The sequence below is a fragment of the Centropristis striata genome, chromosome 20 (genome assembly GCF_030273125.1).
Source record: "Centropristis striata isolate RG_2023a ecotype Rhode Island chromosome 20, C.striata_1.0, whole genome shotgun sequence".
NCBI lineage: Eukaryota > Metazoa > Chordata > Actinopteri > Perciformes > Serranidae > Centropristis > Centropristis striata.
In genome coordinates, this window is record NC_081536.1 from 33,287,511 (window position 1) to 33,301,397 (window position 13,887).

General features: G+C 37.3%; 1 protein-coding gene across 2 annotated transcripts in view; it reads right to left on the reverse strand.

Moving 5' to 3' along the window:
- The window catches only part of LOC131993303 (bone morphogenetic protein receptor type-1A-like), a 55,899-nt gene that overhangs the window by 13,154 nt on the left and 28,858 nt on the right, over positions 1-13,887 (reverse strand). For both annotated transcript variants that reach the window (XM_059359148.1, XM_059359149.1), the window contains exon 3: positions 3,090-3,370. In XM_059359148.1, the coding sequence (XP_059215131.1) occupies positions 3,090-3,156 (67 nt within the window). In that variant the 5' untranslated portion in view covers positions 3,157-3,370. The remainder of the gene's footprint in view (positions 1-3,089; positions 3,371-13,887) is intronic.

Here is a 13,887-nt window from a genome sequence, read left to right on the forward strand (position 1 = left end):
TTGCAATAAGCTTTTATATTGGCGGCATGTTTAATCATGCTCAGATGACCAGAATACACATATAATAAAATAATCACCATAACATCAATGAGCTCTTGTATTTGAATTAATCTGAAACACAGTTTCAATATAATGCAACAAAGTTATGAACAAGCTTCCACTTTTCAGATCAAAGAGGATGATGAAGGCTCAGGATCAGAGGCAGAAAGCAGATAAGTTGAGGAAATGTTATAATATTTTGAGCCGCGTTGAACAAAAATTGCAGCAAGTTTAAATGACGTGGAGCTAAACAACCCGTCATCATAACAGGCTGGAAACATGAAGAAGAGAACTTCTTCTACGCTTCATTTTAAGATGAAGAGCATTTTTAATAGCCTGCATTTATTTATTGATTTATATTACAGTTTTTGATTTTACATTTTAGAAAGGAAGTGTTTATTTACACGTCTTTATTGTGTGGGAGGGAGAATGTTATTGTGTAATTATCAGACTGTCATTACATTTTTCATCTCGCGGACCCCCAGGGGTCCACACACCACAGTTTGGGAACCCCTGCTCCAGAGGAACTCACACTCTGATTTTATATGGATATAGAGAAAAAAATACAGAATTAATAAAGTATATTTAAACATAAATAAATAAATAAATAAATGAATAAAGGAGTAAAGGACTAAAGAAAAAAAGAGTAAATAAATAAATGAATAAAACAACATTTCTAAATCTGTAAGAAAAAGTTGAAAAAATAAAAACAGTTAGAAAACCTAAAAAAAAACTGGATTTAAAAAAAACAAGTATATATATTAAAAATATTAATAAAGAAACAAATTAAGAATAATGAAAACTAATGAGTAAAAAAAAAAGACGAAAATAAAAAACGTGAAAACCAGTAAGTAAAAAAAAAAATAACACAATGAGTGAAATAAAAATAAAATTATTAAATAAAAACAAAATGAGTAAAAAGAAAAATCAAGTAGGAAAAACTAAAAAATACTAAATACTAAATATAATAATAATAATAATAATAATACTAAATAAACAAATTGAAAAAAAAACAACAACCAAAAAACAAATGAATAAGAAATAATTAAATAACTTAAAATAAAATAAATAAAAATTAATGTGTCAAGTGTGGCACTTATTACAAAGTTGTTCCATGACTTCTTTTTATTTTAACTATTATATTATATAATATAATATACTATTATATGTATTTTTTTATTAATTTTCCTCATATTTTCAGGCTCCTGAAGAATAATTAACTGACATTAGTGAAGAAATTAAACGAGAGAAAAACAATCAGAAGGCGACAGAAAGTCTCCGACTGATAACACACACACACACACACACACACACCAGGGTGATAAAAGGTGTGTGTGTGTGTGTGTGTGTGTGTGTGTGTGTGTGTGTGTGTGTGTGTGTGTGTGTGTGTGTGTCTCCTTTCTCATGTTCAGCGCTGTAGTTTTTCCAACATAAAAATTTTTTGATTTAATTCAGTTTTATCCAAAACAAAAGTTTAATAATAACTGGAAATAGCTGTTTAAATGTCTAGTTGTTAAAAAACTGAAAAAAAATCCTCAAATCCTCAAACTAAAGACGCTTTATGATCAATAACCAGTTAGAAAACAGAATATTAGCTGCAGGTAACAAAGTGTTTCACTCTGCAGCTTTAATCTGAAACAGAGAAAAGGTAAATAAATGAAAAGTGTTGTTGTTGATGTTTGTTTGTGTTGTGAATGTGAGCTGAGCTGATCAGATGTGAGTGTTTGTTCAGGGAGGAGACTCTATGTTAATGTTCTTATCAAGAGAAACACACTGAAGAGTTAATCAGTAACTGAGAACGCCCTCACACTTTACAGGGACGTCAGGAACTACAGGGACCGCAGACACGACGATAACAACTCAGTGTAGAGTCACATATTACACTCACAATATTCATCATTATTTAGAAATATCTGAGGAAAAAAAACCTGAGATTAAAGTGGTTAATTTACATGGAAAAACACTTATAAATTTCAAAATAATTATGAATATTCTAAGAAAAAAAATGGAGTAAATCAGAGATTAAATGGTAAATTTACATGGTTAAACACTCAGAATATTCATAATTATTTAGAAATTTCTGAGGAAAAAAATGGAGTAAATATGAGATTTATACTGTAAAATTTACATGGAAAAACACTTTTTATGTTTATGAGAACAAAAAAGGGGGAAAAAAAACACTCATAAATTTCAAAATAATTATGAATATTCTGAGAAAGAAACTGGAGTAAATCTGAGATTTAAATTGTTAATTTACATGGAAAAAAATCTTATACATTTCAAAATAATAAATTAATATTCTGAGTTTAAAAAAATGGAGTAAATCTGATATCAAAATGGTAAATTTGCATGGAAAAACACTCAGAATTTTCCTTTTTTTCTAATGAATTTCGAAATAATTATGAATATTCTGAGATTAAAGTGGTAAATTAACATGGAAAACAATTATTAATTTCAAAACAATTATGAATATCCTGAGGAAAAAATGGAGTAAATCTGAGATTAAAATTGTAAATTTGCATGGAAAAACACTCATAATATTCATAATTATTTAGAAATGTATGGGGAAAATAGGGAAAATCTGAGATGTCCTTTTGTGTCTTTTTAATGTCTTCTTTACTTCTTTTTTGTCATTTTTATACATTTTTTGTCTTTTTACAAAAAAAAATAATTTTGTGTCTCATTTTGGGTTTTTTTGGTCATTTTACAATTTTTTTTTGTCATTTTGTGTCTTTTAAAAAATCTTTTTAACATATTTTCTGGTCATTTTGTGTCTTTTTTGGTCATTTTGTGTCTTTTTTGGTCATTTTGTTTCTTTTTTGGTCATCTTATGTTTTTTTTTTGTACTTTTCCTGGGTGAAATTACAAAAATAAGTACATGACTGATAAGAAACTGATTAATTTATTACTTAAACTCGTCTGTCTGAAATTCTGCTTCACACAAGTAAACTGGTGGTGTATTACTGTGTATAATAGTGACTAAATCCAATAAAAGATCCCAAATGAAGAAGATAAAATATAATATAAAACCTAAGATGTGGAGGACTCACCGTGGGCTCGGAGGGCGAGCAGCAGAGCGGCCGCCATCACAGCCAAACAGAACGGGACGCCTGCCATCCTGCAGCAGAGTCAACCCAGACTGGACCAGACCAGGACCAGACCAGGACCAGGACCAGGCTCTGAGAGTCCTGATAGAGTCTGTTGATCCACAGAAGGAGCAGGAGGAGGAGGAGGAGGAGGAGGAGGAGGGGAGGAGCTCCAGGAGAAGGATGGAGGGAGGATCACAATATCAGGTCCTCTTCTGTCTCACTGCCTCTCTGGGTCCAGAACCCTGAAGAACCAGAACCAGAACCAGAGTTAGAACCAGATCATCACCTGCAGCAGGTTGTTGTCTCTAGAATAAACAACACAGATTCTACAGTCTGACGGAGGAGTTTCACTTCAGGAGTGTTTTATCACGTTGTTTTGGTAATATTACGTCTTTTTTGATAATTTTATGTCTTTTTTGATAATTTTATGTCTTTTTTTGATAATTATATGTCTTTTTTGGTCATTTAAATCCATGTTTGGTCAGTTTGTATCCTTTTTGGCCATTTTGTGTATTTTTTTGTTAATTTAATATCTTTTTTTGATTATTTTATGTCTTTTTTTTGATAATTATATGTCTTTTTTGATCATTTTATGTCTTTTTTTGATAATTATATGTCTTTTTTGATAATTTTATGTCTTTTTTTGATAATTTTATGTCTTTTTTTATCATTATATGTCTTTTTTGATCATTTTATGTCTTTTTTGACCATTTTATGTCTTTTTTGACCATTTTGTCTCTTTTTTTGGTCATTTAAATCCATGTTTGGTCGGTTTGTATCATTTTTGGCCATTTTGTGTATTTTTTTGTTAATTGAATATCTTTTTTTGATGATTTTTTTTCGTCTTTTTTTTATTCTTTTATGTCTTCATTTTATGACCTTTTGTTTACCATTTCGTCTCTTTTTTGGTCATTTCATATCTATTTCTGGTCTTTTTGTGTCCTTTTTGGTCATGCTTGTCTCAAACTTTTCACTTGATTTTTTAGCTGTTTTAAGAAACTCCGTGCTTTCAATCAGAAAAAAAAAAATGTTGGACATGACTTTCTATGAATTAAAATGTGGTGCAACTGTTGTTCTTTTGTAGTATAATAAATATGTTCACAGCCAACCAAACATTTCTTCAGGGTCGGTTCAAATGTTGGAAACCTGCTGAGTTTACTGTCGCTCTTTTACTTCATTTTGTGTCAGTTTTTGGTCATTTTGTGTCTGTTTTTGGTCATTTTGTGTCTGTTTTTGGTCATTTTGTGTCTGTTTTTGGTCATATTAAGGAGGATGGTGGGGGTTACGTCTCCTGGGTTTAGTGTTTGGTTTGGTTGCGTTCTGATTTGTTCATGTTGAGTTTGTGTTTGGTCAGTTTGTGTTTGGCTGGTTTGTGTTTGGCTGGTTTTGTCTCCGTCCCTCCGTCCTCAGCGGGCTGTGACCCTGCGACCCGGCCGGCCCGGCACTGGCCTCCGACGGTCCGCTAACCACCAAATTATTTGTCCAGGGATGTTCTGCAAATTACTGTTAATTTACATTACTGGACCCGCTAGAGCTGATAACGGCAGGCTGCAATTAGAGAGGGCTGTGTGTGTGTGTGTGTGTGTGTGTGTGTGTGTGTGTGTGTGTGTGTGTGTGTGTGTGTGTGTGTGTGTGTGTGTGTGTGTGTGTGTGTGTGAGAGTGAATTAGTGGTGATGCGGGCCGGTGTCCGTCACTTTTCATTTGCCCGGGGGACAAAGAGGTCCGACCTGTGACCCACTTTTCACACATCTCTGACTGAGGAGAACAAAGACACACACACACACACACACACACACACACACACACACACACACACACACACACACACACAGAGCTGTACAGTGTGTGTGTGTGTGTGTGTGTGTGTGTGTATTATTGCCAGTGAATGAGGGGGGGTGTAGTGGGATGTGTGTGAACGAGTGCCAAGTTAGGGGACGGGTGCATCTTTGTGGGGACCAATTTCTGCTTTAAGGCACCGCAGTGAGGACATCCTGCATTATGAGGACACTTTGGTCTCTTTTTGGTAAGTTTGTGTCTTTTTTTGTCAATTGTATATCTTTTTTGGTCATTTTGTGTATATTTTTGGTCATTTTATATACTTTTCTTTGATAATTTTGTGTCTTTTTTTGATCAATTTGTCTTTTTTTTTGGTCAATTTAACACACACACACACACACACACACACACACACACACACACACACACACACACACACACACACACACACACACACACACACACACACACACACACACACACACACACACACACACACACACACACACACACACACACACACACACACACACACACGCACACACGCTTCAGTTCAGGTTAAAAAAAACAGTGAGATGTTGCTTTTTTTAATCACAGGTGCAGATATTCAGACCTGAGCAGAGATAAGAGTCAGAGAGAGGCTCAAGGGGTGTGTGTGTGTGTGTGTGTGTGTGTGTGTGTGGCGTCAGTGTGTCAATAACAGACAAGTGGAAGAATCTTCACCCCGCAGGCATCAAAAAAACCTCAAGTTTGTTTGTGGCTCTTTGCCTGATTTACAGACCGACAACAACAACAACAACAACAACAACAACAGCAGCAGCAGCAGCAGCACGGTGACGGGACGAGATAACACACACAAAGGCACATTCACAGATTCAGACGGAGCGAGAGAGGAGGAGGACAAGACGAGGCAGGTTCAGGAAGGACCGTGGTGTTGTGAGCCCCCGAGACAGGAAGCTGCCCCCCCCACACACACACACCCTCCCTAAATCACCAGACACATCCACTTCCCTCTGAAAACACAACACAACACACACACACACACACACACAGAGTGACGTGGAGACTCCATGTTGCAGCTGAAATACTCAAAAACACACAAAAACTTGAACTAGAAGCAGCGAACGTTCACATCTGTCGACTGCTGCAGAAATAAAAACGTGCAGGATTCTCAAAATCCTGAAAGCTCTGAGTGTCAGGTAGCTCCTCCTCCTCCTCCTCCTCCTCCTCCTCCTCCTCCTCATGTCCAAACTTGTCTCTAATCCTTCGTCCTGCGTCTAACAACAGACTCCTTTTTAACCTCAGCAGCAGAAACTAACAGACACTAAAAGGCAAAAACATAATTTTCTCCTCCACTGCCAAAAATACATAAATTCTTAAACTGCTAAATTGTTTCTCTACCATCAAATGTCCTTAAAAAAGATTAAGTGGACATTATTCAGGACCCAAAACAGCAACTAAAATAATAATAATAATAATAATAATAATAATGGAAAAAAGTGTTCATCAGTAGAACCTTAAAAGTAAAAATAATTAACTTTAAAATGTACTTGTTTCTATTTTTATTTATCTTAAAAGTAATTATTTTAAAATTTATATTATCATTTTTTATTTCATTTACTTTTGCATTCATTTCTAGTGCATTTAAAATGTACCTGTTTTTATCATTTCTAAATGTATGTAATATTTAAAATATAATTTATTATTTATAAAATATATTTGTGCATTTATTTATTCTTCCATTTGACTGTATTTGTTTATCATTTATTTTTCCTTTTCATTATTGATTTTAAATGTCCTCATTCGTTTAGTCTTTTAAAAAAAATATTTATTTATTATTGTATTTATGCTAATTTTTATTTTTTATTTTAAGGATTTTTTCATTTTATTCATGCATTTATTTATTTTTATTTTTGACTATTTCTAATTTATTCATTTTTTAATTATAATTTTTAAATGTCATTTGTTTACTTATCTTTATGAATGTATTTATTTTTAATTTATTTTTATTATATATTATATATTATTAGTATTTCCCCCTTCAATTTGTTTCCTCCAACGTATTTATTCCTGTATTATTCTGCATATAGGGACATAAATCCTTCTGGGGACATCATGTGTCCCCTCAGCTCTCAGCAGGTTAATGTAGCGTAGCTGCTCGGCTACCTGGACGTGACATCAGAGTCTTGGAGGGAGCAGCTGAATGAAAGGAGCCATTGTTGGCGCTCCCACCTGTACAGAATAAACCGGCCTTATAGGGAACCACTGAGCCGTGGCCGGACCCCTCGGGGGAAGGAATTCGAGGTCACACCGCTCCGGGGATGCTGGGAAATTCAGTGGGATAGAAACCCAAGCAGAGGGTTAAGACCAGCAGAAGAAAGGGGGTTCTTTAAAAGCTTCTGTATTAGAACTGTTCATCTGGCTGCAGGAGCCGGCAGGAAAAACTATTATGTAAAATGATATTCTATAGACTACTACAGTCCAGAGAACCAGAGGTCTCCAACACTACTACAGTCCAGAGAACCGGAGGTCTCCAACACTACTGTAGTCCAGAGAACCAGAGGCCTCCACACTACTATAGTCTAGAGAACCAGAGGTCTCCAACACTACTGTAGTCCAGAGAACCAGAGGTCTCCACACTACTATAGTCTAGAGAACCAGAGGTCTCCAACACTACTGTAGTCCAGAGAACCAGAGGTCTCCTACACTACTACAGTCCAGAGAAAAAGAGGTCTCCAACACTACTACAGTCCAGAGAACCGGAGGTCTCCAACACTACTACAGTCCAGAGAACCGGAGGTCTCCAACACTACTGTAGTCCAGAGAACCAGAGGTTTCTAACACTACTACAGTCCAGAGAACCAGAGGTCTCCAACTCTACTACAGTCCAGAGAACCAGAGGTCTCCAACACTACTGTAGTCCAGAGAACCAGAGGTCTCCAACACTACTGTAGTCCAGAGAACCAGACGTCTCCAACACTACTACAGTACAGAGAACCAGAGGTCTCCAACACTACTGTAGTCCAGAGAACCAGACGTCTCCAACACTACTACAGTACAGAGAACCAGAGGTCTCCAAGATTTTCCTGAAATAATCAGTTCCGATAAATGAGTATCAAAAATAAAAACACCCCATGGATGAATAAAATATGTTTGGGTTTTGTTTACATTATGTTTTACGAGTGACAGTGATTTTTTTTTTACTACTTTGTTTTGTTGACATTATAAAACAAGCAATCAACCAATTTATTGAGAAAACAATCTGCGAATGTGTCAATAATTACAAATCAATAAGTAAATATTTTAGAGTTTAAAAAGTGTAAAAATGGATTAATCAGTGCAAAAAAAGCCAAACTCTCTAGTTGCAGCTTCTCCAACGTGAGGGTTTGTTGCTATTCTCTGTTGTATCATTTTAAATAAAATATGTTTGGGTTCAGGAAGAAATAAAACTTTAAAAGTTGTTACCACACAATGCCACCAACACTGATCAGGTAATACTTTAGTGCTTTTAGGGAGTTAAAGTGTTCTCCAGTGTTGTTTGTTGTTGATGTTGTTTTGCTGCTGGTGTTGACTCGTGATGCAGCAGCAGAGTTAAACTCTGCTCAGTGACATTGGACCCTGCAGCAGCATTAATAATCCATCCGTCATACTGCAGACATCAATAATCAGCCTTAATGCGTCTCCACTTCCTGCTCTGGAGGAGCGGCGGCAGACTGAACCGACGGCTCTGATTGGACGAGGAGCGGAGACACACTAAACTAAAAATTACCCGGACAGAGAGAGGCCGTTTGTTTCCATCCAGAGTTTATTTAATCTTTTATTTTTGGTTAATCTCAGTCAGAAACATTGATCAGGGTGTTCCAGAGTTAAAACAGTTTTCCTTGAGCTCTTTTTTGACTTTTGTTTCTTTTTTTAAATTTTTTACGACAACAGTTTGACTCTTTTTTTAAATGTTTGGATAGATTTTTGTGGGTTTTTTAACTTTGTAATTATTTGTCTCCGTTTGTCTTCCCATTCTGACCTCCACTTGTTCTGTAATCACTGTAGAATTAAAAAAAAATGTCTTCAAATGCAGCTGCAGTTCATAAACTTTTTAAATTACCTGCACAACTTTTTACTCTGTTTTAACCCTAATTGGACCGAATTTTCAGCAAAAAAATATGATTTTGTTTAACTAAACTGTTGGACATTTTCACTGCATTACAATATAATTTAAGCCTTATTTCTCTGTACAATAACACAAAGTGAAAATACAGATTTTTAAATTTTATATAAAACATTGTCTAATAATTTATCAATAAATAAAATATTCGTCATTTTTGGCTCCAAGTACCGTTACCATAACAGCATCAAAATACATATAGATAACATATAAATTCCATTTTATTCTATAACGCGTTAATTAAGATTAATTAATTACACAAAAATGAACGCGTTTAAAAAAATGTACGCATTTTAATCGCACTTATTTTTGCACCGCGGAACGTTTCTCACTGGATGAGTTTCAGGAGGAGCGATTATACTGGAGCACCAACTAGCGTTGATGAGTTGAGACAACAACAAACCACAGTGAACATGAAGGAAGAAGCTGATGAGACCTTTGGTTGGCCCCGTGGATGATGGGACATTTAGTTACTAAAAACCAACGGATGGAAGCGTCCATAAGAGCATGGTTGTGTTGCTAGGCAACAAGGAATTCACATATCACCATAGCAGCACATCCAGCCTCAAGTATCACCTCAATGCTAAACATATAGCAGCTAGCGGCTAGTGTGGTAGCTAGCGTGGATTGTGTTTTACTTCAAAAACCAAAGTATTCTAGTTTACAGAAGGTCTACCTACCTATAGGCTACCTGGATTTATGAAATGTACTATATTTATAAACATGCTATTGCTACACTTAATGGCAAAAATTGCACTGGTCTAAAAATAAACAATATTTTTGTTGCTTAAGCTTATGTATTCAGTCATTATTCAATGGTATACTAAAAATCCATGTGAAAAAATGACTTCTCACTGTTCTCAGGTCAAATATTTATATGCGATTAAAATGCGATTAATTGATTAATTAATTACAAAGCCTCTAATTAATTAGATTAATTTTTTTAATCGAGTCCCAGCCCTAATAAAAATGCAAAATAATCACACACAAGAGAAGACCTTAATGTATTAAATGAAGCAGCTTGTGCCTCTTTCTCTCCATTTAATCACCTTTTTTCTTTCCAGAATCTGATTTCCTTCTCCCGTCTCCTCCCTCTGTTTCTCATCTTACCTCCTCTTTCTTCCCCCGATCCTCCACTTCCCTCCTCCTCCTCCTCCTCCTTCTCATTTCTCCTCCCTCCCTCCCTCCCTCCACCTTGGCCCCGTTCCCCGTCCCCTCCAGGGGCCCCTCCTTGCAGGCGGGCCTCTGGGTGCAGCAGCAGCAGCAGCAGCGGCGGCGGCGGCGGTAGCGGCGGCAGCCTCCCGTCGGTGGCGGCGCCCTGCCCGACATGCCTTTCAGGGCCTGGGAGACTGCAGGCCAGACTTTCTGGCTCCACTGCCATTGTTTGCTTGGCTGCTCTGCGCCTCGTCCCCGGCCGAGGATTAGCATAAGAATACCCAGAATCCCCCGAGCCACGGCCAGCGGGCCTCTTCCTCCCTGCATCTTCTGCCTCCTCCTCCTCCTCCTCTTCATCATCATTTCATCCCACTGATTCTCCTTAAAGGAGGTTTAGAGGAAAGGTAAATGTTCTGCAAACCCACAACCCTCCACATGAAAAATAATAATTAAAAAAAAAAATGTCTTCAAATGCAGCTGGAGTTCATTATTTTTTTTAAATTACCGGCACAACTTTTTATCGACTTTAACCTAAATTTTACTGTATTTTCTTTGAGCTCTATTTTGACTTTTCTTTCTTTTACATTTTTTCCCTCTCCTCTCTGCTCTGTGTAAACAGCCTCTCCTGTCCTCTCCTCTCGGCTCTGTGTAAACAGCCTCTCCTGTCCTGTCCTCTCCTCTCTGCTCTGTGTAAACAGCCTTTCCTGTCCTCTCCTCTCTGCTCTGTGTAAACAGCCTCTCCTGTCCTCTCCTCTCTGCTCTGTGTAAACAACCCCTTTTTATCGGCTTTAACCTAAATTATACTGCATTTTCAGCAAAAAAATATAAATTTGTCTCATTTAATTATTTCACTTACTTCTGGTCAGTTACAATATAATTTGAACTGAATTTCTTTGTTCAAAAAGAAAAAGTGAAAATACATATTTTAAAATTTTAAATCAAACAGTTGGAGAAGGAGTCATTAAACTTGTGTTTTTATTTTTATTATTATTATTATTATTATTATTATATAATTATTATTTTGTCACTAATTAACCTTCACCACCCCGACAGGTTCTAACTTTACTGAAGTAATAAAGAACTTAAATCTTTATAAAATTACTGATTATTGGAAGAAACTCTTAATGTAGAATGTTTTTAATAAATTGGTAAATTTTTCATAACGTGATGGGTTTTATGATTTGATATGTAAATAATATATATAATATTAAAAATTAGGGAAAATATCTGAAAGATTTAGGATGCTTTGTAAAATATAATTTTTTTTAAAAATGCATCAAATCCAGAATGTTTATTTACAAGAAAAGAAGGTTTTTCAGTAAACTGGCAGCACACCATGCAGGCTTTTAGTCTTTGTGACGTCAAAAAGGAAGTGAACCTTGTTTGTTACACAAACACAAACACACACACACACACACACACACACACACACACACACAAATGAAAAAGGTGTGTGTGTATGTGTGTGTGTGTGTGTGTGTGTGTGTGTGTGTGGCTCAGCAGTGAAGCTTAATTTCATTAGAGACGATCTGCTGAGCAGCTGCAGCCACAAAATTCATTTATCATGTTACAGCAACACAAACTACCCAGCATGCACTGGGGCACCACAGCTCTGAAGCCTCGACAGTCAGACTCTCGTTTAACGTTCGCTCACATATCGGAACGCTTTGGAGGATGGCAGCAACAAAAGTTATCTCCACATATTAAACATATTCTCAGTATTGTTGCACTGTACTGTCCTCTCCTCTCTGCTCTGTGTAAACAGATTTACAGTAAATATTTGTTGAAAAAAAACAAAAAAAAACAAAACACAAAATGACATAAAAAGACACAAAATGACGAAAACAAGATGCTAAGTGACTTAAAATAGACGCAAACTGACTAAAAAAAGATGCAAAATGACAAAAAAATAAAGACATAAGTTGACAAAAGTTTATTTTAAATGACACATTCTGACACTAATATCAACATTTAACACAAGTAACGGACACTTTTTACAACTGAAACATTCGTAACCGATGACCCGTTCAAGGACCGTAGGACAGTCCAGCCTCCAGTTCTGCTGCCCGCCCTGTGGATCAGCAGAGACAGACGGCGTCCCGGTCTCATTAAGTCATAAAGCAGCAGAGCGGTCGACCCTGGAGGAGATTTTAATCTCGGGTCGATCCGTCAGGACACAGCCGAGTCATAAAACAAACACACTGAGGACCATAAACGCAACATCAGGACCATAAATCACACTGAGGAGCCCAGTTAACACTCCCAGTTCAACCAGTCAGCTACTGATCTACAGAACCCAACAGAACCAGCTCCTGATCAACAGAACCCAACAGAACCAGCTCCTACACAAACCAAAACCAGTTCCTGGTCAACAGAACCAAACAGAACCAGCTCCTGATCTACAGAACCCAACAGAACCAGCTGCTGATCAACAGAACCCAACAGAACCAGCTCCTGATCTACAGAACCCAACAGAACCAGCTGCTGATCAACAGAACCCAACAGAACCAGCTGCTGATCTACAGAACCAAACAGAACCAGCTCCTACACAAACCAAAACCAGTTCCTGGTCAACAGAACCCAACAGAACCAGCTCCTGATCAACAGAATCAAACAGAAAACAGGTCCTGACCAACAGAACCCAACAGAACCAGCTGCTGATCAACAGGACCCAACAGAACCAGCTGCTGATCAACAGAACCCAACAGAACCAGCTCCTACACAAACCAAAACCAGGTCCTGATCAACAGAACCCAACAGAACAAGCTGCTGCTCAACAGAACCCAACAGAACCAGCTCCTACACAAACCAAAACCAGGTCCTGATCAACAGGACCCAACAGAACCAGCTGCTGATCAACAGAACCCAACAGAACCAGCTCCTACACAAACCAAAACCAGGTCCTGATCAACAGAACCCAACAGAAGCCATCTTCAGACAAACAGAACCAGCTCATGAACAATCAGAACCCATCTCTTGATCAACACAATCCAGTTTCTGACAATCAGAACCCAGCTCCTGATCAACAGAACCCAACAGAACCCATTCCTGCCCAAACAGAACCCAGCTTTTAAATTACACACTTAGAATAAAGTGTTTCTGACAGAAAAATCAACCTTTTAAGATTTGTTTTGGTCACTTTTTATAAAAGAAACGTTCGTCACAGATGATACGTTCGAGGACTGTCGGAAAGTTCAAACTCCGACGATAATGCCTGTTTTCACAGATTCTTTCTACGATAAATGTTGGATTTTTGGCGATTTAAAAAAAAAAAGAAAACAAACAAACAAGTCCTCCATTAATTGTCTTGTTTTGATCATTTTCTGCCTTCATGTTGAGGCGACTGTCAGCTGATAGCTTATCAATAGCTGCTGCCTCCGCCTCTTCCTCTCTGACAACAAGTGTTACTGCGATGTGGGAACCAGGTTATGGAAAATACACCCCAACACACACACACACACACACACACACACACACACACACACACACACACACACACACACACACACTCTGCAGGAAGTGACAGCTCTGATAGCGTCTGTGAGAACAGCTACAATCTGACACCTCTCTCTCCTCAGAGACAGGAAATTTACAGATAAGCCCCGCCCTCGTCTGCTGTCAATCATTTCTTAAAGCAGCTGTCTGAGGTCACCAGCGTCCACGGC